This window comes from Scomber scombrus, chromosome 3 (assembly GCF_963691925.1).
Source record: "Scomber scombrus chromosome 3, fScoSco1.1, whole genome shotgun sequence".
Lineage (NCBI taxonomy): Eukaryota > Metazoa > Chordata > Actinopteri > Scombriformes > Scombridae > Scomber > Scomber scombrus.
The window spans coordinates 11,338,615-11,365,495 of NC_084972.1; the positions used below are offsets into that span (position 1 = coordinate 11,338,615).

The 26,881-nt window shown below is 42.0% G+C and overlaps 2 protein-coding genes across 4 annotated transcripts; both read left to right on the top strand.

The window, feature by feature from the left end:
- Positions 1-550: 550 nt before the first annotated feature.
- dcaf12 (DDB1 and CUL4 associated factor 12) lies at positions 551-9,636 on the top strand. The gene is made up of 9 exons (XM_062416192.1): positions 551-928; positions 2,606-2,896; positions 4,141-4,419; positions 4,539-4,599; positions 4,715-4,908; positions 5,197-5,262; positions 5,440-5,602; positions 7,314-7,492; positions 7,675-9,636. The coding sequence occupies exons 1-9, from the start codon at positions 869-871 to the stop codon at positions 7,831-7,833; spliced, it is 1,452 nt and encodes a 483-aa protein (XP_062272176.1). The 5' UTR covers positions 551-868; the 3' UTR covers positions 7,834-9,636.
- A 302-nt stretch (positions 9,637-9,938) lies between these two features.
- Positions 9,939-25,087, top strand: ubap2a (ubiquitin associated protein 2a). Of its 3 annotated transcripts, none has more exons than XM_062415568.1 (27): positions 9,939-10,012; positions 11,853-11,990; positions 13,485-13,562; positions 13,757-13,867; positions 14,994-15,156; positions 15,304-15,384; positions 15,464-15,527; positions 16,202-16,299; positions 16,469-16,527; positions 16,633-16,703; positions 17,003-17,183; positions 17,271-17,541; positions 17,669-17,973; positions 18,121-18,347; positions 18,563-18,836; positions 21,179-21,218; positions 21,361-21,535; positions 21,709-21,754; positions 21,849-22,158; positions 22,256-22,347; positions 22,615-22,665; positions 22,769-22,862; positions 22,949-23,356; positions 23,458-23,562; positions 23,653-23,720; positions 23,810-24,001; positions 24,261-25,087. In XM_062415568.1, the coding sequence occupies exons 2-27, from the start codon at positions 11,895-11,897 to the stop codon at positions 24,354-24,356; spliced, it is 3,756 nt and encodes a 1,251-aa protein (XP_062271552.1). In that variant the 5' UTR covers positions 9,939-10,012; positions 11,853-11,894; the 3' UTR covers positions 24,357-25,087. The 3 variants fall into 3 exon arrangements, with proteins under 3 accessions (XP_062271552.1, XP_062271553.1, XP_062271551.1); XM_062415569.1 differs by having other exon boundaries at positions 18,566-18,836; XM_062415567.1 differs by having other exon boundaries at positions 17,003-17,541; positions 18,566-18,836.
- Positions 25,088-26,881: the final 1,794 nt, after the last annotated feature.

The following is a 26,881-nucleotide window of genomic DNA, read 5'->3' on the forward strand; positions in this document are numbered from 1 at the left end:
CTGAAATTATTTTAACTTTAACTGATTAAAATTACAATCCTACAGGAGGTAGATCCCAGATTAATAAAGCACATGCTAGCCTTAAAAAATCATGGTGGGTACTGGGAGATCCTTGATGCCAGTATTTAAGAAGTATTCATGATAACTAAGCATGCCAGGGTACAGTGTGTGACATAAATAACATTTGTGACTTACACAATCATATAATAAACATTTTGAAGGGAGCACATAAATTCATAATTTTCTGGTTCTGTGGGGTATAAATGTAAGTAAATATACATTTCCTGAAATCAATTTTTAAAAAACGTTGTATCAATAACAAACGTGCATACATATAAGCAGAAAGAAATTTGTAGTCAGAAATAGGTCTCCTTCACCATAAATTTTGCAGAATAACAATATGCTCTCAAAACAGAAATCTAAATAATCTGATATGGTCTGACGCAGTTGAAGTGAACGAGCACGCAATGACGTCGCAGTTCGCGTACGACCTTGTTTTTGTTGATGTTTAATTTGAGTGCGGCTGCGCGCTGCTCAATGCTTTCGCCGTTGCTGACGCGACTCGCCAGGAAAAAAAGAGTGTGTGAACCCTCTGGCTTTAGCTAGCGACTGTGTCAAACCTAATAGGTTGTGCGGCCTGAGTGTACTATTGTTTTTGGAGGATAGGAGGCAAGCTAACGATAATAATTCTGCAATAATCTTAGCCTGCGACTAACCGACCTCTCCCGTATGTGATCGCCCTTCCTCGTCGTCGGACGCTGCCAGCAGCTAGGGCCAAGGAACAAAACAGCATATCGCCATTATATGATCCAGTGTCCAGCGTCAGTTTTACCCTCCATGTGGGTGAGGGAACTGTGTGTGTCAGACTATGGCGAGAAAAACAGTTAGCAGGAAAAGGAAGGCAGGAGAGCCCAAGGACCAACAACAGGTAGGCGGAAACCGGTGCTAGCCAGTCAGTAATGTTAGCATGCTAACTAGCACGGGGCTAATTTATCCAGGTTTAGCTGAATTAAGCGATGTCAGAGACATAATATTGATGACATTTTGACTCATTAACAACTATATTATAATCGCTAAAATATCCACCAAGCAATCACAATTTTGACGTTGTTTAAATAATAATATGTGTTCAGGACCCGCTAATGTTAGCATGACGTTAGTCAACGGCAGTCCGTTATCAGTACGACAGCTAACGTTAGCAAACCTAATCTTATTAGGGCTATTAATTAATTTATTCACAATATAATGTCTTTTCTGTTAGTACTTTACACTGACATTTGTTTGGTTGGGGTTATCACTTTTCATCCTGAGTCACCCTCCAGAGTTGTGTTAATCTTTATTTTATTCAAGTAAACATTATTTGCATTGGCTAAAACGTTAATATCAGTTAGCGTTAGTTAATTTAAACACTAATAATAATGACATTTACTTTTGATGGTCTGACAGGCAAATTATGTTTCTCATCAGCACAATCTTTGCCTGTCCAGTCGGTCTTTAACATCACCAATGAGCCCAGCTGTGACACCTCAAAATATGCTTTGACATACTGGTGGACAGATCTTTGTTGTAAAAAGTATTTTAAGATCTGCTTTTACTGCTCTGTATGTCAGCTGTGTCAAGACATGTCTCGGGCGGCCACCATTACTTAGGGGTAGCATTGTACCTCATCTATATTAACTCATTCAGTATATTAGCATTTCATTTCAGTTAGCCAATTAAAAGTCAACAATAATATTTCTGATTTTTTGTGATCTTAAGTCAAATGCCTCTACTGGTGTCTGTGTGAGCAATTAAGTGTTACAACAAAAATATACACCTACAATGACCGTTTTCAGTGTTTTTTTAAAATGACTAGATACCTCACACAACTATGTTTAACCAATGTAGGCAATGTAGCTTTTCAGGGATCCCAGAAGGTATCATGTGTGCTCAGCATTGTTTTAGCAGCTTTTAAATGAATGGAAAGTCACTCATCTGATGATGTCTTCTTTTAATGACAAAACTAGCTATTCTGGCAGTGACCTCTTACATTTGTAAAGATTCAGACAAAAATGTATTTAAATGTTTAAAGATTGCCCTTCTTTTATAGTGTTAGTGTTAGTTTTTGTTGTGAATTGATATGTCTCCACCAAACCAAAAGCAAAATAATAAACCAACAACATTAACTGAAATATAATTTTTAAAAGCTGTGCAGTGGACTGAAGTGGTACATATTGAGGTGTGAATATAATTTATTTAATTTAGTTGTACAGATCAAATTTGATTTTATGAACTATCTCACTGTTGCAAAGACTAAACGTATTGACTGACAAAGGATGAGACTGGTGTGTGTGATGTGACTTGTGTTTTTGTGTGAGAGAGAATTAGTTGTGTTCATGACAGTCAGTGCTATTGTGTGTTTTTGCTGTAATACTCATTTGAGCCACTATTGCACTTAAATCTATAACAATGAGAGAGTGGTATTAAAATAAGGATTAAGAAAGCTGAAATAGATGTGACACAAATAGATCTTTTTTATAATTCATTAATTTCATTGAACGCCATCTTCTCCACATTTTATGTAAAACGTAAGTATTGATTATCAGTGATTCTTCTCTTTCTTCAGCTGGGCTGGTGTCAGGCCCCACACAAGCGGAGCCGTGTTTCTTGTTCATCACGTCATGCCCAGCAGTGGTGGTGCAGTCGGCGCTCAGTGGTGTGTGCCCTCCGAGGGCGGGAGTTTAGACCTCAACAGCAGCATGAGTTACGGCTCCAGCGGAGCCTACGGGGCTTTGCTGCCGGCAGGCTCCCTGGGATCCTCAAGGAGAGGGAGTTCTCTCTGGGGCGACTTAACAAGGTGTTTGCTTCACAATGGCTGAACCACCGGCAGGTGGTGTGTGGGACCAAGTGCAACACGGTAAGACCTTATTTTTGCTACTAACTACTACTGCATTGACTGCTTAAGCATTCCTATATTTCCAGGCCTACACTTGGTGTTAATCAGACTACTCTCACTTAATCAGTAAGTTCACATGCACTCAGATTTAAATAATAATGTGACTAATAAACAAAGAAAAGCAATTCTTAGATGATGGCAGCTGTCATGTAAATTCCATAACCAGATTACATATATGAAATTAACTATAACAGTCTCTAAAGAGCAGAAGATTTGTTAGAGGTGGTGATAAATTTCTCAGGTAGCCCCTGCAGTGGTATCATTGTTTTACCCGCAGCTTAAGAATAATAATATTATATTTCATGAAATGTAATAACCAGCTTTCAGTACATTTGGTTAAAGCAGAGTCAATGTTGTTAAGAACAATCAGGTCTAGACACTTTTGCAGCAGAAAGACAGAAATTATGTTTCAGACACGGCTCTCACATTTTTGAGTGAAATACTGGATGAATCACTCTCCTGTCGACATGTTGCTAAAATATTAACTTATAGTTCCAGAAAACTTAAGTTCTTGTTTTGCAACAAGGCTTTTTGACTTTTATTTAAAAAAAACCTTCTAGTGTAGATTTTTAATTTGTGTATTTTTTTTAACATGTTAGGACCATGTTGAAAATAAATGTTTTCACTTTAGCATCGTATCCCTCTTGAGTTTTATGGAATTCATAAATAAATAATATATCATATATTCTGAGCTGAGTGCAGACTTACTTTGTTTCACCTCCACCATAAAACGTTGTGAAAAGACATTGAGGGATCCAAATATAGAGCAATGTGGTTTGGGGGGGCGGTTGCCTCAAGTGAAGTTGAAGTGTGTTGTAATCTGGTTTATAAGCCGAGCATGATTGTACCTTCAAGAGTGGCAATCATCATTTTTTGGTCTATAAATGTTTTTAAAAAATCCATCATCCAATAGATTTCCGCAATTTTTCATTCGTACGGCTGCTTTGGTTTATTGTTTTGAATAAGAAGTGTGAACTGATAGGAATTACGCACTTGTATTTCCAGGAAAGCGTCATATGTCTATTATGTGTACATTCAGTAACTAATCTGAACATGATTTTGATACTCAGATGTGCCCTGATATTTCCGTCAGATCACTGCACACACAATAACACTTCTGTGTGTATTGCTCTGGCTCAGGACTTTTCTTTCTTTTTCTCCTCATGTTGGGATAACTAGATATCTTGTCTTCCTTTTATCTGCAGCTTTTTGTAGCCGATGTCCTGACTGGGCAGATAACACGCATTCCCATGCTGAAGGACAGGGAGTGTAGTGGTGGAGGCTCTGGGGTGGTGGATGCAGTGGTGCCGGGGCAGCATTACCACCCCACAGGAGGCTCCCGTTCCCGGCTGGACCAGCAGGGCTGCGGGATCCACGCTATTGAGCTCAACCCCTCTAGAACACTGCTCGCCACAGGAGGAGACAATCCCAACAGCCTGGCCATCTACCAGCTGCCTACACTGGACCCTGTTTGTGTCGGAGATGTAAGTGGTTTGGATTACCCAGCCACTTTGTAGCACTGGCTTTTTAACTTGTCAACTAGAAGCACTCAAGGTTGCATGAGTCTTACTTTGCTTTTACTTAATAGTGATTTGTTTTGTAGGATGGCCACAATGACTGGATCTTCTCCATAGCGTGGATCAGTGACAATATGGCAGTTTCAGGTCAGTTGCTCGTATCAGTTAAGGTGTATGAATGAACACTGTTGAGGCAGAACATTTTTTGAAAGCACTTAGCAGATAAATAAATAATCTAGATATGTCTTGTTTATGTTCCCAGGGTCCAGAGATGGCTCCATGGGCCTGTGGGAGGTGACGGAGGACGTGATGAGTCAGGCAGAGCAGAGTCAGAGTGAGCAGGCAGTGCCCTCCTACGCCCACATCTCCCACCGTGCCCTAAAGGACATTCCCAAGGAGTTCACCAACCCATACAACTGCAAAGTCCGTGCTCTGGCCTTCAATAACAACCATAAAGTAAGGTTCACCGTGACACAGCTGTTTGCGAAATCACATAACAAATCTAAACTCACTGTTAGGATACAAGAAAGATAAATAATGACTTATTTATAATTAAATATTTATGAGGGGTTAATATTATTCAGCGAGTGATATGTGGAGAATAAGGTGATCACTTCTCTTTGAAAGGAAAAATTACATTTTTAAATACTTTTTTTTAATGTGTTTTTACATATGCCTGCTGTCAATGTATATGTCTGCTGCCACACAACTCAGTATTTGTCTTCCCCTGTGAATTTTTTTCAGGAGCTGGGTGCTGTGTCATTGGATGGCTATTTCCACCTCTGGAAAGCTGAGCATAACTTGTGCAAGGTAAAGTCATACTGTAGTAGCTTTACTAAATTAGTTGAGTGTAATACGTCTTTTAATGATATACTGTACTAAACTAAAACTTGACACATTTCAATTGTTGAAATAACACAAACTTTACATAATTGAATAAAATCCTCACCTGGTTCTCATTTAATACCATGTGTTGCTTCCCTCCAGCTGCTGTCCACCAAGCTGCCTCACTGCAAAGAGAATGTGTGTCTGGCGTATGGACAGGACTGGTCAGTGTACGCTGTTGGTTCTCAGGCCCACGTCTCTTTTCTGGATCCACGGCAGCCTACACACAGCATAAAGTCTGTCAATTCCAGAGAGAGAGGAAGCGGTGAGTGATAGCACAAGCGGAAGGCGACTGACCTGTCTAACCCAGCACTATGTAAGCTGTGCATCTCATAGGGCTGTCACAAAAATCATGTTCGGACGAATAACAAATGTCACACAATTAATTCGAATGTATTTGAATTTCTGCGACCCCCCCCCCCCCCCAAAAAAAAAAAAAAAAAAAAAAAAACGTCATTCAAGGTTTCTATATCATTCGTTCATTTGAGCTGCTATATGTTTCTCTGAATGTAACGTGAAGCTTCATGTTTTTACTGGACCCAGACTATAACTAGCTTTACATACTAAATATAATGTATTATTTTACTAAGCGTCCTCCCGCTCTCAGGCGTAATTTTCGGGGCTCAATATATACAATAATCGCCACATTTCAGTAATGAATGTATTAACAGGACCGACCTGTAGAAGCAGTCAGTCATTCATAAATTCATATGCCGAAATAGCAAATATCAAATTTATAAAGTAAACCTACTGCCCAGATCCAGCACTATAGCCTACAAAACTGTTAGAGCGCCTACTGCTGGATGAGATGGCAAACAACAAAATAAAAACAAACCGTCTAATGCACTACGGGTGACATTTTAAAATTCGAATGGGTTAATTATAGTTTGAATATGATTTTTTCACGTCGTTTTCCAACGAATGTTTTAAAAAATTTTTAAAAAGTGACAGCCCTAGTGTTTCAGCCTGTAGGATGCCATCTTGTATTCCCAAATATATGCCTCTAATGGGGCGTTCAGACCAAAAGCATCTGATGCGAAAATTGATCATAAATATAAATTTTTGGATCATCGCTTCATTCGCGTTCGTGATGTCGGGAGAAACTCGCCGCTGATTGGATGTCGCGGCGTGATGTCGCCTGAAAAGTTCAATTTTTCCAACTTTATTCGCGCCGCTTCAGACGCTTGATTCACTCATTCATTCATTCATTCATTCATTCGCTTCAGACGTTTCATTCGCGCCGCCTGATATGAAATCGCGTGTTACCACGCCATTCACATTTATTTTCTATGTAGACTTGCTGCTCAATTCGCGTCAGACGCTTTTGGTCTGAACGCCCCATAAGTGGGCAAGTGTCCATCAACCCATGGTTGCTGGTTCAGAAATGACCATACAGTCACCATAGGGATGATATCATCAGGCAGCTTCACTGATGTTGTCAGATGACTTCACTCAGTGCATCCCGCAGCATGGCCTGTGATAACGTAGTGCAATTCCTGGCTGACACAGAACATCAAGCAGCATCGTCAGCACTGTGCTGGCAGCTACCTGTAGTGTTACGCTGCTTTCAGACAGTAAGCAGCTGCTGACCGGCAACATTTCTTGTTTTGAATTGACAGTAGTAAAACACTTCAGCTCCTGGCTACTGCTGATCTCACCAGCCTATACACCACTGACTGCCGCTGTCTTCCTATAAGTATCATATAATCTCAGCACTCAGCAAAATGGACTGGGGGTTTAGCTTTAAAAAAAAAAGGAAATGGTGAGCAAAATATAGTTAATTGTGTGCTAATACTGCTTCTTTGTGCTTTCTGTTCCTTCATTAATCTGTCTGTTCTCCCTGCTGCTGAAGAGAAAGTCAGATTGAAAACCTCGCTGTGGTTTCTGTGGTTGACATGTCTGAGTTAGACCGTGTAAACAAGCAGGGGGAGGGTTAATATTCACTTTGTGTTTACTCTGTGTGTCCGTCTGTGCAGGGATCCGTTCAGTAAGTTTCTATGAACACATTGTGACAGTGGGTACCGGCCAAGGTTCCCTCCTTTTCTATGACATCCGGGCCCAGAGATTCTTGGAGAACCCTTTGAATCCAGCCGGGGGGTACCGAAAGTGCCCAGGAGATGGCATCCTCAAGCTCACTACAGGGAAAGGCTGGCTGGTACACAATCTTTTTATCTGTGTAAACCATAAACTTCTCCTTTATTGAAACATAATGTGCTAAACTGAAGTGTACTTGATACTGTAATAGTTTAGTAGGTACAGATTACTTTCATAGTCTTAAGTCTTACCTTTCTTGTGTCCTTACCTTTCTGCTCTTCAACTCTCTGTGTTGCCTTTTAGAATCATGATGAGACGTGGAGGAGTTACTTCTCAGACATTCATTCCTTCCCCAACGCAGTGTACACCCACTGCTATGACGACTCCGGCACCAAGCTGTTTGTAGCAGGTGGACCACTCTGTTCTGGCCTGCACGGCAACTACGCAGGACTGTGGAGCTAGCCTCTTCGTCCCCTCCATCGCTCTATCACTACATCCTCGTCCAGATTTTTATTTAACCAGTCCCTCCATCCCTCTCCCTCTTAAAGTCCATTGACATCACAGTCTTTGATGTGTATCTGTTTTGCATTTTTGCTCACATGTGGACTCAGGAGCATGATCTTGCCCCCACCGTATCACGGCTTTGAGTATTGTCCTTGTGTTTCTGTGTCCACATTACACTATCCGTTTATCCACTATCCAAGTACTCCTTTGCTCCTTCCACCTAAGCTACTCGAAGCGAAGTCTGCCACTGAGGACCTCAGAACAGTTTATACAGTAATACAGGCGTTCATCATTTTAAACAATGACATACCACTCGCAGGGATTAGGATATGATCTTTTGCTGGCTTGTTTTTGTATGTAAGGATAGTGTTTCCGCTGCTTCCTCTGTGATAAATGACTGTGTCTTTGTGTGAAATACTTGTGGAATTTTCTCCCAAAAGTTCCTTTTTCATTCTCTCACTGAAATAGACGGCAATAAAGAGAGGGAGAGAGGAAGGACTGACGAGACAATTCATTTTGAAGGACTGAACCAGAGTGGAGTTTGACATTTGATAGAGAATATTTACTGGTTGGAACAGCCCGTCCTGTCCCACAGCAATCACAAAGAACTTCTTTCTTCTCCCGTCAGAAGTAAAACGAAGAAGACAGCCTGCCCAACGGAAATGGGACTTTGTGTTCATATTGAGATGATGTAAAGGAGAAACATTGAGATTGCTAAATGCAGTGTTGTTGTTCTGCTATTAATTAATCCCAACAAAAGTGTATTTTATTTTTTTGACTCTGTGTGAATTGACAGGCATACTCCCTGCTGATATTCTAATTATTCTAATTTGCTTTATGTGTATTTATTTTCCCCTTTTCTCTGTCACCTTTTTTCAAATGGTCAGGGTTGTTAATGTTGTTTTTTTCTTTTCTTTTGAAGGATGTTTTGTCTTTGTTCTTTATGTTCCTGTTCTCTTTGACCAGAACGCTTTCAGCAGGTTTGTGTTCAGATTCTGATCTGTAAGTGTTGTGGTGTTACTAGAGAATTTACCCCAAGATTTTGAGTTATGGTAGCAAGTTATCAAATATGATGATTGATAGATAACTGGGTTCAATCCCCTGTGATTCTGGGACTCCTCCACAGGGACTGGGGTAGCTCACTTTGATCTTGTCAACCATCCACCAAGAAGGATGCAAGGAGAACTAACACATTTTTTTGGACTCTACCCTGGAGTCAGATGCTGCAGGCACATACACTTGTTGCCACAGTTGTAGAACTTTCTTCCCCCCCCCCCTCTTTTTGTATCAAGGAGTGAGTGATTCTGCTCTTTTCCTTGTTTGGTAGAGGCAGGGTAGGCTTGAGTTACTTTCTTTTTGCCTTACTGAAGTCTTTCTGTGAAAGACTGCCACAGGCGATCATAGTTTTCCTTTTCTACATGGAACTTTTCTCTAGTTTTCATGATAATGACAGATTGAAAAGAGAAACCCCAATTACGACCACGAATTGATCAAATAACCAACACTTTTAAAGTGTATTTTATATATAAATGTGTATATGTATGTGTAAAATACATAGGGACAATTGCATACATTTTTATGTATATGTCTGAGGAAGTGTGTGGATTGATGTGTCTACTTGGTGATGCCCTGTTTTTTTATACACGCCTCATGAATGTTTTTACAAATGACTGAATCTGAGGATATTGTAAAATATAAACATCTGAAAAAAACAAGCTATTAAATCTATAAAAAGAGTAAATAATAAAAATTAAACGTATATTGATGTAATGTTTCCCCTTTTTCATGCTCATTCATTTAACTTCTTTAAAGTGTTATATTAAAATGGTCCACTGCTAATTTAGTTGTTGCCTTCAGTGATATTAAACCATATGGTGTCACTGGTAGACCAGTCTGCACTCTTGGTAATAAGGAAATAATGTTGCCGTTAGGAGTACTAGTGGATTGCAACATAAAGCACAAGATGGTAAAAACAACATATAAACTGGTGAATTCACAGTTGTGCAGCTGTGTGTTTGATAGTGAGCGTTGAATGTGTAGATGTTGTGACCCGGAGAGGAGAGCGGAGCACCCACCGCGGCAGCGTAGATCACGTGACCACCCTGTCTGCTGCTGGCTGAGTGAAGCGTGTTAGCAGGTAATAAAAAACACCAATTTCTCTTGTTTTTTCAAGTTCAGTTTTGGCATTTCAACGCGTTTAAACCACGTTCCTACGCGCACTTTCGCCGAAGCAGCTAGTCGGCCGGCTCCGTCGTTGTGTTTTCACGGGGTTGTGAGGGGATGTATTTCGCAATTTTCTGTTGTCTTGTTTCCCGGCGAGCAATGTCGGGATGGGATTGTGCTCCGCTGCGAGGCCCCTTTTTTTCGTCAGATTTGCTACAGCTTTGTTGTTAGCTGGCTAGTCTGTTGTTTAGATGTCGAAGACAAACCTGATGTAGCTGCCATTATGTTTAGATACATGTAAATAATAAGACTTCTGTGAGTTAGTTTGACGGTCGTTGGCTATCAACTTGGAGCAGATTTAGGTAGCATCTTTAGCTAGCGTCGTTTGTTCAGAGTCGACGGTGTAGTGTCAGCATTAGCATGTTAGGTAGCTAACTTCGGTCAATGCTAGCGAGGACAAAGGGGTCCCCAGTTTGCCAGTGTTGTGTTGAAAACCACGCTGTCTTAATTCTTTTTGCAAAATATAAAGTTAAAAAAATATGTTACAGCAATTGGCTACGTTAGCATTAATTCAAAACACCGCTCCTCTTTCTCTGTTGCTAAAATAAAGGGTTGATAATTGGCAATTAGTTAGCTGCAAGTTAACCAGGTAGATGTTTATATACGTTAACACGCACACTTTTAAGTGCAACTTCAATGATATGTCATTTGTCATTTCTGCTTGCCAAAAATAAATGTAATGAACAATTAAGATATGCAGAATTCACTGAATGATTGTTTTGTTATTGTTGTGTCCAAGACCGTCGATACTCTTTCTTGTAGTAATAATAGTTGATATGTAAACGTTTGATATTTGCTGTATAAATACAAATAGCAGCTGCTGGTGTACAGTTCTCGGTGAGGGAGAAACATATTTTTGTCGCACTGAAACATTTGAGTGAAATTACGTTTGAAGCCACTTCGTCCTTTTTGCTTTAGCTTTGTTCAGTACAGCAGCCAATGGTGGCAGCGCGCTGTGCCAACGTCACTCAGGCATAGTAAACTGGTTGCTATTGTTCTCTGACATAAAACAAATGGGTCAGTGGGGATATCAGTAGTTATTATTCCAGTAATGGACACCCTGGTTGAAGTTTGCATCTTTTAATTTGCATTACGTGTTTTCTTTGCATCACAGCATATTGAGCAATCACAGCCTTCGTGTATTTGCAAGTAGATAATAAAGCCCAGTGTGTGTATGTTGTTGTGTTAAATATTCACTATTGAAATGATAAAGTGTCTGGTTAGGTAGCTACATCCAATTTGAATATCTCGACTTAGCTTTCAAATAAGCAGGAGAACAATTCAGTATTTTACTGCATTGGTTTAGGTGGCAACTTTTGTAATGTGTGTGCATTTATATTATAATCTGAAGTGTTTGTAAACCATCTCGCAGCAAGGGAAGGTAGGGTCAAGATGTGTAGTGTTTGTTCTGCTTACATACACACACACACACACACACACACTGATGTTTGTAAGAGGACACTGGGTCACTCTCCCTCCTTGACCTAGATTTTCAGCAAAGCTGTTGCGTCACCAGGCCAACTGTGTGTCTTACAGCCTCTATAAGGGCCGTATTCATGATTGTGCAATAAGCCTTAGCTATGCTCATAACACATTTTTCTTGTATTAAATGCTTGCTACCTTTTTGCACTCACACTAAAATAAAGCATTGAGGTGGCCCTGCTTTAACAGTATATGAACTGCATATGTGTTGTGGAAAATCTGTGGGTGTAGGAACTTGTGGTTCATTCTTCTTTCTTATTTCCTTTTTGCAGATTTTTCTATTTTGTACATACAGAGTTTTGTATATACTGTATATGATGAGCTCGCTGGGCAGCGACAAGGCCCGGGGGCCTCGGGAAAAAGCGCTGCCCGCTGCCACTCACACTTCTCAACCACAGAAACAGATACAGGTGAGCCACCACAACCACATAAGCATGAAAAACCTTATTTAAGCATGCACATTCACACCTCTCAGCTGCAGTTGCTTTGACACAAAACATCAGTCTGCATATGACTACTCTTTGTTATCAAAACCATATTGCACACATTATGTAAGGAAACCTCCTTGGTAGGGCCTGACTGATACTGAGTTTTGGGGCAGATGTCCATACCAATATTAGGGAGTAAAAAAGCTCTATCAATATATCAGCTGATAATCTTATATGAACAGAATGTATACATAAACACACATTTTTTGCAATGATCCCTGATCAAACACGTGGGACAAAAATATGTAAAGGAGGTATGACATTTTGAATTTAGAAAAGGGATCAAAGATACATAAAATGCTGTCTATATTAGGGATGTGTCATTAAAACTGAATTATCGAGTAGTCGTTTGCAGGGTCTAAAGTCAACCTTTTTTTTTTTTCATTGAAAAACCATCAAGAGTTGAGCTGTGTAGTCTACTATGAAGGGTTCATTAACAACTACTACCTCCACCTTATTTTGAAGTAGAGTTTGACACAGAGTGAATTTTTACCCCTGCCCTCAGCTACTTTGACTCTGTAGCAAGTTAGCCTGCTAGCTAGCTGACTGGCTGGAGGGAACATGATGCAGATGAAGCCACACAAAAGTCCAGCGTGGAAAAACGGCTGACTCCTGTGAAAAAGCTGCTGACAGTTACTGAGGGAGACGGACCTGATGCTAATCACCAAACTAGTGCGTCAACATTTCTGACAGCTCCTCGAAAGTGTGACAAAAGTCTCAGAGAAAACTTTACGTTACGTCTCTCATTGATAACATGATTGTAAAGGATCTGCTCAGCGTTGTTTATAATGAGTAGAAAAAAATCCACGCTGTTATATTTTTAGGGGTCTTTAAGTTTTTCTTTTAATTAATGTGTTTCTGTTAATAAATTAAGGCTGATTATCATTTAAATAAAAGCAAGTTTGCGTAGTTAAAGCTTGTTTGTTATGAATATTGAATGTTATTTTTGACGCATTATCTATTTAGCCCCTGTGAATGTTGGCATGCAGCGAATATTCTACTAGTCGTCGGTTATACCCACTGATTAGTCGACTCTGGCTCATACACATCCCTAGTCTATATATCTTTAAAAAAATATTGGCACTTATCCGACAACATAAACAACGATACCAATATAGCCCATTATCGTCGATAATATTGGCTGACCAATATATCGGTCGGATTCGACTCCTTGGTCAAGATTGAAAAAGATTTTGAAGTTGTTTTCATTACGACCATATAACATACAAACACTTTGTGGCAATAAAAAAGGCATTTGCTTTGTAACCATTTTTAAAATTTATTTTTTGTGATGTTTAAACAATACAAACTAAACTAATGATAACTTTTACTTTTTAATACAAGTAACCTCTCACTTAATCTTCTTTTTTCTCCTGTATAACTGAAATTGGACCCATCGGTTTGTTTGTGTTACAGGCTACTGCAGAACAGATCCGGCTTGCCCAGATGATCTATGACAAGAATGATGCTGACTTTGAGGACAAAGTCAACCAGGTGAGGAACATTTATTCAGTGTCTGAATATTGGGCTGAACCATGTTTAGTTTTTACATTCTTGCATAACTGGACTGACTCTTGGACTCTATATTGACAACTCATAGAACCAATAAACTCTCATATTTGTTGATACGAGTGAAGCTTCACGATTTTGTTGATGTTTGTAATGTGTTTGCACGTTGCTTTCTCCAGCTGATGGAAGTGACTGGCAAGAACCAGGATGAGTGTATGGTAGCGCTTCATGACTGCAACGAGGATGTCAGCAGAGCCATCAACTTCCTCCTGGAGAGCACCTCAGACATGGTAGGTGTAGAGAAGTGGTCTTCCATGTCTTATTTCATCTATTCATGTGGCCGATCACTTAGTTTCAACTATCTGAATTAACTCTGTCGGACTTTGTAAACACATTTCTTTTGCTTAGACAGCAGAAATAGCAGTAGCTATCTATGATAGCTCTTATTACTGATTTAAAATGTGGAAACTTTATGCACACAGAGTGAAAACACCATGAACTGTGATCGTATTTCCACAGTTGGCATTTTTTAAAACTAAAATCAGTGTCAGCATTAGTCTCTTTCTAAGATTACGGGCTTTTGGGTTAGCATGAAAGCAAACAAGCATACAGTTGTACATCATGTTTCCCTCTTCTGCCCTGAGAGAGTCAAGTCAAACAGGTTACCAAATGTGTGGCAAACCCTTGGGTGTTGTTCTGCCCGTGTGCTGTGATTCTGAGCAAGTGTCCCGACATTTCTGAAGAATACTAGCTGTCAGGCAGGGCAGGCAGCCAGTCAGTCAGCTATACTTTCTCTTTTGGTTTCCTGGAAATTCAAAAATAGCAAATAGCTTTTTATCACCTTTATGTGGATTGTGTTATTGTATGTACTGCAAACTTCTGATTAAATCTCGACTGTACTCCTTAAGATCTAAACAAACGAGCAATTACTGAATGAGCATTGTTATGCTGCATTGAATAGTAAGACTTAGTGTAGACTTATTTTAAAATCAGTGTTCTATGTGCAATCTTTCTGCCCTTTATCTCAGTCTCAGGAATGTAATGTGTGCACAAATAAATAGGCGCTCATCCAACATTTGTTGCTCTTGTATAACAGCTGCACAGTGAGCACTTCACTACATAAGTTGATCAAAAAATAGCCTGCAACACAGCTTCCCTGCAATGGTTTCCACTTGTCTTTATAGTGTTGTGTTTGGTGTTGTTTTACTCTATACAACAACTGTGAAATGGTGCTGGAAAAAATTAAATAATTAAAACAGGTCTTTCTGCTATTTCACTGAAATAAGTACATTGCAAATAAAAGTGTTGTTAAATGTGTCCAATGAGAAATGTGGACTGTGTGGTTAGTGCTCGTATTTGTTGTGTTTTTGTTGGTGTTATATTCTTTCTCCCTTTTGTCTCCTGTTGTGTGTTTAGACTTCATGGGAGACAGTAGGGAAGAAGAAGCCCCTGATGAAGGAAGGTCCATCAGAAAGCAAGGAGAACAAGGAGAACAGGGATAAAAAAGGAGAGAGGGAGGCTAGCAAGGGCCGCGCAGCTGCCAACCGGAGGGGCAGGGGGGCCAGTCGCAGCCGACCTGGTATAGAGTCTATACGGATCCTTCATATTAATTCACATCCTGTTCAGAATCATGTGTCTCCTCTGGCTTTTCATATCATGTTTGATTACATCATGGCATTACTAATGTAGTTTCTAATTTAAATTGTGTGCATTTTCATGTGTACAGCGCGTCCCGAGGAGAACGGTGTGGAGGTGACACCAGTGGACAGAGGTTCAGAACGAGGTCGCAGGCTGAAAGGTGGTCGAGGTGAGCAGATGCACATTAAAACACTGGCTGTTCACCCAGCACTTGAGCAGATGTTGACATTTATGTGACTTTTATGAAGGATCTGGAGGTCGAGGAAGAGGCAGAGCACCAGCAGGGAGCAGGTTCTCAGCCCAGGGCATGGGGTACGGAACCAACCAAACACAATCTCACACACAACCGATCTTAAAATTGAATTAAATTAACCCCAAAGTGTTTCCTCAGGCCGGGAAGGCACCACCAATTTTTGTTTGTACTAAGGGTGTCTCAATAAGTGGGTGTAGTGGGTCCATTTTTCTTGCATCTGAAAAATGGTTTCCTAAAGCTATATGTTTACACCTTAATGATTGTGTGCTCTCAGTCTGATGCAGAAACCAGGTAAATGATAGTTTCATCCCATCTATGCCAGCACAGAAACCCAAAGGCCATACAGCGAGTAGTCAGAGTTTAGTCTGGGAATACAATATCTTGAATTACCCGTGTAATTGTCATGTTGATATTATTTAGAGTGACAGTCGGGCCACTGATGAAAATATTGAGTATGTTTGATCATGATCAAGATGGGCCATACAAGGTTAGGAAGAGCATGGCAGGGAGCCTCCAAAGTTTCTTAATGACTCTGCCACCATGCATATAAAGAACAAAAAAATGTACTCACTCATCTAACAGGAGCTTTGTCTAACAAGGAGTAGACAGACACCGTTTATTAAGGAGAAGATTGATTGCACTCGCTGTCACATACTGCTTGTCCTTTTAGTTTATTTGTTTAATGGAATTTTTTAAAATCTCTAACATGATGTTTTCCGATATTCTTCCCCAGGACCTTCAATCCTGCGGACTATACCTCAGAGGCTAGGACAGGGAGCACACAGTCTGAGACATGGGACACGGAGGCCAGCAACAGCACAGACGGGACAGGTGAGCTCTAGAGAGCAGGCATGTCGGTCATGACTCATACAGGCTGTATTGTGTGCTCGGTTTAGATGTTCTTTGCAAGTGTACATAAGCTCCAAGCATCCTGAATCTTATTTACTCACTTCTCCCAACTGTATTTGAATCTCGTCACTCATCGTTGGTTGTCCTCTAGTTGCCTGGAGGAATACCTTGGAAGATTGGGCAGCTGAGGACTGGAGTGAGGATGTTAGTGTGAGTTGACACAAAGGGTTAAAACATGAAGTCTGTTAGTCACAACAAAATGTTTTGGTATGTATTGAAAACAATGGTGTCCCGTGTGTCCTTGTGCTCCTGTAGCTCGCAGAGACCAAAGTGTTCACTTCCTCATGTGCACCTACTGCAGAGAATCACATCACACCTGGGCAAAGGTAAGCAACTGGCTCATTTACAGTATGATACACCTCCGATTACAGAGTACAATAATTTCACCAGAATTATTAACTATATTCTACAAGAAAATGCATGGTAGTTTCAGTGTTCTACTTTAAATTCTGTCAATAATGAGAAAGTAGCTTCACTTTTGGGTGGTATTTGTTACATGAATGTAATGTGAAGTCTCTGTGTGTTGGAAAATTAAAGGGTTATTTTCACATGTTTATGACACATTACATGACCTTCTATTGGTCAAACATTTTAAAATAGAATTTACTGTCTTTTTCCACATTAGTCTGGACCTCGCCTCTCTGCTGCAGAAACCTGTGGTTGGAGGAAGAGAAGCACCTTCCTCCTCCTCCTCTCAGAGTCTGGTCTTCACCAACTCCCACCACCACCAGCCACCACAGCAGCAACAGCAGGCACCCCCGAGCCGTGGCACCACCAGTGGCACAAGCTACGCACATGCTGCTCTGGTAAAAACACAACATGCTCTTTTTCCTGAATCCTTTATGTATCGGATACAGAGGACTGATAACATGCTCTCCCCCTCTCTGTGCCAGTCGTCAGTTCTGGGCGCCGGTTTCGGGGATCTGGGCCAGGCCAAGAGGACTCAGCCCAGTGCTGGAGCTCAGATACTTGAACAGCTGAAGGGTCCTGGCTTGGGTCCGCTGCCCTCATCACAGGCAGCCCCACCTGCCAGCACTCAAGGAAGCAACACCTCCATTGGTCGACTGCCAGGCCTGGGAGCACCTGTACCTCCACCCTCCTCCTCCAGCTGGGACATGAAGGCTTCGGAATCCAACACCACCTCGCTGTCCTCACAGTTCAGCCGTAAGTGTTCAAGTGGAAGTGAGTGTATGTCTGTTTTTGTCTTATGTATTCATGTAGGTGTGTGTTTGTGCGTATAAAAGAGTTTGAAGTCATTGTCCTGTGCCTGTGTTTTGTTGTGTGTCTGCAGGTGAGTTTGGCATTCAGCCAGAGCCTTCCCTCGTGTTGAGCCAGCTGGTTCAGAGGCACACCGGCCCTTCCTTGCCTCTGGCACGTCAGCCCAGTCCTCCATCACAACAACAAGCGCCCCCCGCTTCAGCCTCGCCTGCCCCCCAACACACCAGCACGCCAGCACAGACAGGCACGGTGATGGCTGTTGCTGTTACTAAACCTCCTGCCCCCAGCGCAGGGCTGGACCCTCAGGGCGGCAGCACGCCACAGCAGCAGCGGGCACAGCTCAAAGGCCAGAAACGAAGGATACCTCCGACATCGAAGGTAAGGGATGAAAAGTTGCAGATACACTCAGATGCACATTTGAGAATTTTAAAGCTAAATAAAATCTTTACATAAATGTCCAAATAACAGCATTTAAACTTAATCTCATGGTGCTGAAACCGGACCTTGTTCCCTCCCTGCTGTCAGATCCCCTCCACAGCGGTAGAGATGCCAGGCTCATCTGACGTCCCAGGCCTAAACCTCCAATTTGGAGCACTAGACTTTGGCTCGGAGTCAGCATTGCCTGAGTTTGGAGTTGTGGACAATTGTGTCAGTGCGGCGTCCAGGGAGTCCACGCCGGCCCCCGCTCCAGCACCACCTGCATCAGGACCAGGGACACAGAGCCAGACAAGCTTGTACTCCAAACCGCTCAGGTAATGTCACTGCTTACTGACTAGTTAATACAGAAATTGTATATTAGAGGAGTTCAATTCCAAAATACAAATATTAAAGGCACACAAAATAAAACAAAAATAGCCTAAATCATTTTCTCAGATGCCAATTTCTTCTTTTTTTATTTCTCGTCTGGGCTGATTTGATCTAATATTTGAATCTAACTCTTCTTTGTTCTTCTTTCCCTCTCGTCTAGCAGCGAGTCGCTGGGCAACCCTCTCTCTGTGACCCTGCCCCCGTCCCTCTCCTCATCAGAGCCAGTATATCACTCTTCCTCGGTGGCGCTACCCAGTCTCACACCCTCCTCATTAGGGACCGCCAGCTCAACCAATCCTCCCTCCTCCTCTTTGACCACATCGGCCACCTCCTCCTCTCCGTACTCCACAGTAGGGGGAAGTTACGACGGGACCATGCCCCCTCACACACGACTGGCCTTTTCCCAGAGCAAAGAGGCCTCGGGACCAGTCATGGTGAGTAGAAATGGCAAACAGAAAGTTCATCCTGCCTTGTAGTTAGTTCACTGAATCATCCCAATTTAAATATGCCTCAAGGGGAAAAAATTATACAAGCTGCAGAAATGGGATGCAGTTGTCTACACCGCAGCAGGCTGTCATACTTACACAAACAGCTTGACACTGAGAAATTACAGGTCACAGTGTCACAGTTAATTTGGTCCTACTTGAGTCAGCCCCATGTTGGGAAATGAACGCAGTGTCCCAATTCAATACTATGCACTAAGGGTGTGACGATACACTCAGCTCACGAGACGAGACGAGAATTTAACAAAATATTTTTAAGAAAACTTCAATGAGGAAATACATGACTGTTCTTTTATTTAAAATTCACAAAATGGAAATTGAATTGAAATGTTTGAACTAATCAGCTTGTAATAAATCACTTTTTTCTACTTTCTAAATATATAATTATCATATGCAGTATGCAGCACTGTAAAAGGTTTCCCCATATAGATATTTTATAGATGGATAATTTTTGTATTTATGGAAATAACAACCATAAATACAAAAGTTAGATACAATCACAAATACTAAAAAGTAAATTATAAAGAGTAGAAACAATTCTAATATATAAATATAAATTAAATAAAGAATCCAATTATCACAAATTATAACATATTGCTAATAAAAAAAACGGAAATAAAAGTAAATTGAACAAATCCTGTATCACATAAATACACATGTAGAACAACATATAAATTGTGTTATAATTTGGTAGTGTGACTCATTTGACTTTTTGCATCATTAGGCTTCATCATTAGGCTTCCAATCTAGCGCAGCGCTAGATTCCCTGCTCCTCCTACCTCAGGCTTTCAGTGTAGAGACCTGAGGTCAACTTACCTCTGCTCCTCTCCTCATCTCCTACTTCTGACTGATGTCTTCTCAGCAGGTAGAAGCTGCAACAAGGTTAATGATCCACACGTGACATTATAAAAAGAAGACATGACGTGAGGATGATCGATAGAAAACCGATCGTCTTTTTTATTTTTTTTATTATTATTATAGCTTCGCGAGACAAAATTCACGTCCACGAGATCGTCACACCCCTACTATGCACTAATTGTATGCAGGCTATTCTGTGTACTAATAGTTAGTGTACAAGAAATCATTAGTTTATGTTAATAGGAAATGCTGCAATATGTGTGCAAAGTTAAGCAAACTGCAACTTCAGAGAGCCATTTCAATCAAACAAAAAAGAGGGTTTGTTTTTGTTTGTGTTCTGGGACGGACTAACTACCACCAACTATTACAGTATACTCCAAAATCAAGGGCTCTTTATTAAAGTTAACTAATTTCATTTAGTCACTTTTACAGTATGAACACGCTTTAATACCCAAGGCCTGTTAAGAATTAGTGTGTAGTTTGGATTTGAGATGCAGTTTAAGACTTTATAGTTAATAGAGAGTTTGAGTCTATAGCCATGTTTAAGACTTTAGGGGCGCACTCACACTAGGGCCAGTTGTTCCGTACCGTGCTGAAGCACGAATGTCCCCCCTCCCCTGTCCCCCGCTGGCCGACACTCACATTACTCCAAACCCACATTACTCCAAACCCAAGTGTACTCAAGCACGGTTGCCTCGGACACATACGTCATCACGTTGATATACGGCATACGCATGGTGCAACGTCATCATTAAGTGACTGTTGTTTTGCCTTCGAAGCTCTGCTTGCTAACTACAACTACACTATGCGGATTTTTACCGAAAACTTCGGAATTTTTGTGCGTGTGGTCCAGTTGTTGCTGGATGCCATCCTCTGCCCAAATATCAATCAAACACTCTGACCAATGTGAGCCCTTCTACGCCGCCATTGCTATTGTTGTTGTGGAGGGATGGTTGCATGGTTCATACATCTTCACCACGTTTTGCGCGTTGTGTACGTAACCGTGTACGTAACCGTGTGCGCATGTGTGATCAAGTGTACCGTGCTCAAGCACACCTCTTCCAACTGTACTGTGCCAGGGAAGTGTACCGTACTCAAGCACGGTACACTTGCACTCAGACTAGCCAAATAATCCAGACTTTAAGGGGCAAACGTGCTTGGGCACGGTACCATTGCCTAGTATGAGTGCGCCCTAGGTTTCCAAATCAAGACTTAAATTGTCAAACATATTAGGAGTAACATGAATTCTCATGTCAGTTCATAAAAATCAGGAAGATTTTAACTTATTTATGAGGTGAATATGATCAAATTTGAAGTCTTGACCATATTGTGTATGCTTGTTATGCAGATCTGGTAATGGTCTTGATCTATTATTCATGTATGCAACACTTACGTGCTTCTTTTCTTCTCACCAGAATGGTCTGAATGGTGTACGGTCCTCTGCTGCTTTAGACAGTAAGTTAAGTAAATTATCTACCAACAACTGTTTTAATCTTACTGTTAATATTTTTGGTCCGTTAAAAAAATAAGACAACATATGAAGTTATATTATGAATTTATTATAATCATAATAATAATTATTATTATCTCTCCATAGCTTCATCAGCGTCCTCCACACCGAAGCCTGAGTCACCATCTCTCAATATCAGCACCAACGGTGTTCCAGCACCCTCCTCCCACCTACCCTCCACCCTGCCTGCACACAGCTCCTCCACGCTCTCTAGCCTGGCACAAGACCTTCCTTCAGCCAGCCAGCTCAACTCACTCAACAGGTGACACACGTACACATGGCAGACCAGGGAACAGCTCTGATGGGGCTAGAAAAGAAAAAGTGTAGTAATTAAAAAGAAGTAGGGTAATGTGAGCTGAGACACTTTAACGTTGTGACATGTTGCCATGTTGAGAAAGGACTGATCATCACTCCTCCTTTCTTTGCTCTCTACAGCCATGCCAGCAGTCATTCCTCAGCTCTGGGTTCCAGCTCCCTCACTGTAAGTACCTTTCTAGTATGCCACAAGCATGATGGCTGAAACCTTCTGTTTGAATGCTTTTCCTCTGTAACAACATACATTTGTCTCTCCTCAGTACACCAGTGTTGACAGCAGCAGTGTGAGCTCTCTGGCTCCCACGTCTGGCTACACGTCATCACAGCAGCCCTCCGTCTCCGCACTCCATTCGACCCACAACAGCAGCAACAGTAGCAGCATCAGCCACCTGGCCAACATGCCCAACATGGGCAACAACATGAGCAGCACAGTTGGTGGAATCACTGGCACGAGCGGACTTCACTCTGCTGCCACTGCCTCCAGCATAGCACTGGGACTTGGCTCCAATGGAGCTACTGCCACGTCCAACCTCTCTGCACCTAGGACCACAGCCCTCCTCTCCTCCACTGGTACACACACACACACACCTCACAGACTGGGAATGGATAAAGTATATACTAGTGATAAAGTGTATAAAAGTGATGGTTGTTGTCATTGTATTGACAGGTAAAGCTCCTCCTAACCTGTCCCAGGGAGTTCCTCCTCTACTACCCAACCAGTATATCATGGGCCCAGGAGGGCTGCTGCCAGCATACCCAGTCAGTCATTGTAGTTTTCCTCTTCATATGCCAAGTGAACACAACACATGCTTCCTGCCAGAGTCATCTGTTAAGTCACTTCAGTTCAGATGTCTCTGTTCTTAAACTAACTGAACCTCTTATGAGCATCAAAGTTAATTCAGCAACTGTTTTGTTGTTTTTTAAGTGATTTGACAAACCCCCCAATTCTTAAATGGTATTCAGGGATTGTCTATACATGTGTATATGGACAAGTGTTGTTTATATAACTGACTTTGTGTTTCACAGCAGATCTATGGCTATGAGGACCTGCATATGCTTCAGTCCAGACTGCCAATGGTGAGCCTCACTACCACACTTAAAGGGCAACCCTTTATTAGTAATTACTCTTGCCTATGTTTGGATCTTCTCCTGATCCCCCCCCCCCCCCCTGTCATTTTAGCCCTCTCTGCAGGATTACTATGGAATCACATTTCCCGGCCCTGCAGCGACTCTCTCTGGCAGAGATGGGAACCTAGCCAACAACCCCTACTCAGGTAAAGCACCTTCACTCTTGGTTGGCCTTATTGAAAATCCTAAAATCCAGGGTTTGGCTTCATGTGACATCTCCCCTATTGCTCAGGTGAAGTCACAAAGTTTGGCAGGAACGACTCCACATCCCCAGCACCCCCCACAAGCCTGGCGGCCCCGCAGCCCCCCCAGGGCCAGAGCCAAGGACAGAACCAGGCCCAGCCTCAGCCTCCCCAGGCCCAGCCTCAGCCCCAGGGCCAACCACAACATCACAGCAGTCAGCAGGCCTTTCTGCCTCCCGGCTACAGCTACACAGGCCTGCCTTACTACCCCGGTGCCGTACCCAGTGCTGCCGCATTCCAGTATGGCCACACCATGTTTGTCCCTCCCGGGGGACCAGGACCAGCCTCGGCCAAGCAGCACAGCATGGGCCTCGGGCTGGGAAACCCCTCTGCTAGCCCCTTCCAGCAGCAGACACAGCAGCAGCCCAGCGGTTACGGCCAGCACACTTTCAGCTCAGGTTAGTAACAAAAGCACATACACTTGGGCAAACACACCAATCAACAAAAATGATGTTTACGGGTCCATCTCAGACACTGAAGTGCATGTTTTCCTGTGCAGGGTATGAGGAGCTGACAGCAGGGCCAGCAGGAGTGGACTACAGTAAAGGCTACAATTCCTCCTCACAGACACAAGCCAAATCTGCTGCTGCTGGACCTGGAAAAGGTAAGAAAAATAATTCATTGTTTCTATTTCTGTTATTAGTTGTTGTTGTTTTTAAAAAAAGTATTAATGTTGTTCTTGTAATGCTGCCAGGTGTCTCAGTGACGTCCAGTAACTCGGGTGTGCCAGACATCAGTGGAAGTGTTTACAATAAGACCCAGGTGAGCCCGAAACACCACAGTCGGCCTTGCTGTAAAATTAGGGTTACTACTAATGAACGATCAACTAATGAACCTCGTCTCTTCTGCAGTCTTTTGATAAGCAGGGTTTCCATGCAGGGACCCCCCCTCCCTTTAGCCTGCCATCAGCGCTGGGGGGTCCAGGGCCTCTGAACCCAGGAGCAGCTCCTGGAGGTTATGCACCGGCCCCTTTCCTCCACATCCTGCCTCACCAGCAACCACACTCACAGCTGCTGCACCATCATCTTGCTCAGGATGGACAGGTAACACAAACAGATATTTTTCAGAAGTTACACAGGTTTGAATAATAATGTGGGCTTGAGCTTTGAAAAGTATAAAAACACCTTTTAAAAGGTATTGATTGTTTTTCTTTTGATCCTCCTGAGATATTTTCATTACAGTATTATTTTTCTATGTTTTGTGATTCTCATTGTTAAACTGACAAAGAGTTTTGTTCAGCACCATCAACATCTATCCATGATTTAACCGGGGCTGATGGATTTATTGTCCGTCTGTGTTCAGGGTGGTCCGAATCAGCGCGGCCAGTCCAGCAGCCTGCAGCAGAAGAGCCAAGTTAACAAGTCGAGCTACGGCAGCTCCCCCTACTGGGCCAACTGAGGCGGCTACTTCCACGATGTGTGTGTGTGTGTCTGTGTGTGCGTGTGCGTGTGCGTGCGCGTGCGCGTGCGCGGACGCGGACACACCAACACACAGCACCACACCTGCGCATCTGACTGACAAGATCATAGAGGGACAAACCATTTTACAACACAAGCTAAAACACACACTACCACCCCACTCCCCTTTGCTCTGTATATCCCCTTTTCAAATTTATGGCTGTTGTATGTAAAATATATTTATGTATGTATTTATACAGTATATATGTATTGGTAGGACATGAAATGTGGTTTTCTGCATTTTGTTTTTATTTTGAAGGACATTTTATTTCAGAAAAAAAAAATGTGGAAAGATGAGAATGCTAAATCATGGAAATGAAGTTGGTGAATATACTTGAACACAAGCATCTTGTGATGTGGATTTTTTTGTATGCATACATGAACCGAGAATGATGTACATAGATTCTACACATCATTTTCATGGCAAAGGCCTTTTTTTTATTTCAGAAGAAATACAGTTTTGTAACTTTGGTCTCCCGCATCTGTGAATCGTTATATTGAGGGTGACATGAGTTGATAGCTTGACTTTTCTTTTTGCCCCGTTTCCCTTCCATCCGTCTCTCATTCCTCGACTCTTACTAGTTGGCTGGTATAACCAGCCAGGCCTTGGATTTGATGTCATTTTAACATTGGTTTAATCCTTGTTGTCCAAATTAAAAGTTATGAACAGTTTGTTTGGGTCTGGCATCAATATTTTACACCACATTTTGTTTTTTTGTGACAGACCCACACGTTTGTTTCACATACATGATCATACTAAAGCTTTAAGGAACAAAGTCTAAATGACACACCAGGCTATTAGCTATTAAAATAAATTTAAAATGACCAAATGTCACTGAACAGATGACAGTACATTTGAACTATTTAGGCCAGTCCTCATGTGCAGGTTCAGTCACTAATTAAAGCTGCGAGCAGCGTTGGGCGGGACCTCGCCCCCTTGCGCAGGTCGGGCCGCAGCGAAGCGGAAAGGTTTCCGTCGGGTGCATTTAGACGCATTCAGACCCGGGCATTTATTGGACACTGCAATAAGTAGATACACGTTACACACACCATCTCTCTCTCTGTCTGTGTAGACATTTAGACTGAGCAACTGAAATGAACTGCCACTTTGATGAGTCAAACAGGAGAGGAACTTATTTCCAGTGAAACCTGTCGATTTGTTTGTAGTTCATGCTCATGTAATTCGTGTTTGATCTAGATTTTGACAGCAATGTCAGTGAAATAGTTGACAGACTGCACAGATATCTAAAATCATAATAATACAGTCAATAAACTTGAACTAGAATCAAAACACTTCCTTATCAGGTATCATGACAAGTTTTCTCCACTGGGTGGCACACTAAGACCACAAATGAACCTGGCTAGGCCAAAACACAGTCGTTGCCATGGTAGTTAACGACTGCAGAGCATTGGCAGACTGGAGATGTGGGATTGAATGGGAGAGGAACAGGGTGCACATGTGTGTCCGCAGATCAAAAAGTGTAAAACATAGCCGGACCAAATTACACACATCTATAGATGAGACTTGTGGCTACATTTCGACGTTTGAATGAAGTCTATAGCTGAAAGTATGCAGGAATAATATATATATTTGAAAAAGCCTGAAAAATCGTCCAAAATCATACATTTAAAAGGCAAACTGTGCACTTCCTGTTGGATTTAGGTCAGTGGTGTCAGCGTGTGATTTGTAGGTCTTGATAAGACAAACAATTGAGTTTTGGTTTGATCTTTCTACGACATTCCTATCAGGCGTAGTGGCCGTTTTACTGTTTCTAGGTGGCGCTAGAGAGTTCGACGTTGTTTGTTTTTCCATTTTATTGAACTTATGGCCAGACCTGATGTGCATTCCACATTTGGTGAGTTTTGGAGCAGGTTTAGGGGGTCAAATTAAGGCGCAAAGAGGCGGTTGAAGAAACATAATAATAAATGGCACACTAACCTGGCTGAGCCAGCTGCATACACACACACACACAGTCGTTGCTATGGTAGTTAACGACTCGAGCACATGAGGAGAGAGCATGGGCAGACAGCAGGCAGAGTGCAGATTGAATGGGAGAGGAACAGTGTGCGCATGTGGGTCCACAGATCAAAAAGTATAAAGCATAGCCAGACCAAATTACACACATCTATAGATGAGACTTGTGGCTACATTTTGACGTTTGAATGGAGTCTGTAACTGAAAGTATGCAGGAATAATATATATATTTTGAAAAGCCTGAAAAATCGTCGAAAATCCCACATGTAACGGCAAATTGTGCACTTCCTGTTGGATTTAGGTCAGGGGTGTCAGCGCGTGATTTGTAGGTCTTGATAAGACAAACAATTGAGTTTTGGTTTGATCTTACTACGACATTCCTATCAGGCGTAGTGGCCATTTTACTGTTTCTAGGTGGCTGAAAAATCGTCGAAGATCCCACATGTAACGGCAAACTGTGCACTTCCTGTTGGATTTAGGTCAGTGGTGTC

What these genes read in the sequence shown, in the direction of transcription:
- dcaf12 (XM_062416192.1), top strand. Translation starts at nt 869, where the DNA reads ATGGCGAGAAAAACAGTTAGCAGGAAAAGGAAGGCAGGAGAGCCCAAG. An exon ending in TGACAATATGGCAGTTTCAG is followed by an intron (nt 4,600 to 4,714) that starts GTCAGTTGCTCG and finishes TTATGTTCCCAG; the next exon opens with GGTCCAGAGATGGCTCCATG. An exon ending in CTACAGGGAAAGGCTGGCTG is followed by an intron (nt 7,493 to 7,674) that starts GTACACAATCTT and finishes GTTGCCTTTTAG; the next exon opens with AATCATGATGAGACGTGGAG.
- ubap2a (XM_062415567.1), top strand. Translation starts at nt 11,895, where the DNA reads ATGATGAGCTCGCTGGGCAGCGACAAGGCCCGGGGGCCTCGGGAAAAA. An exon ending in GGCTGCTGCCAGCATACCCA is followed by an intron (nt 22,348 to 22,614) that starts GTCAGTCATTGT and finishes TGTGTTTCACAG; the next exon opens with CAGATCTATGGCTATGAGGA. An exon ending in TGCTGCTGGACCTGGAAAAG is followed by an intron (nt 23,563 to 23,652) that starts GTAAGAAAAATA and finishes TAATGCTGCCAG; the next exon opens with GTGTCTCAGTGACGTCCAGT.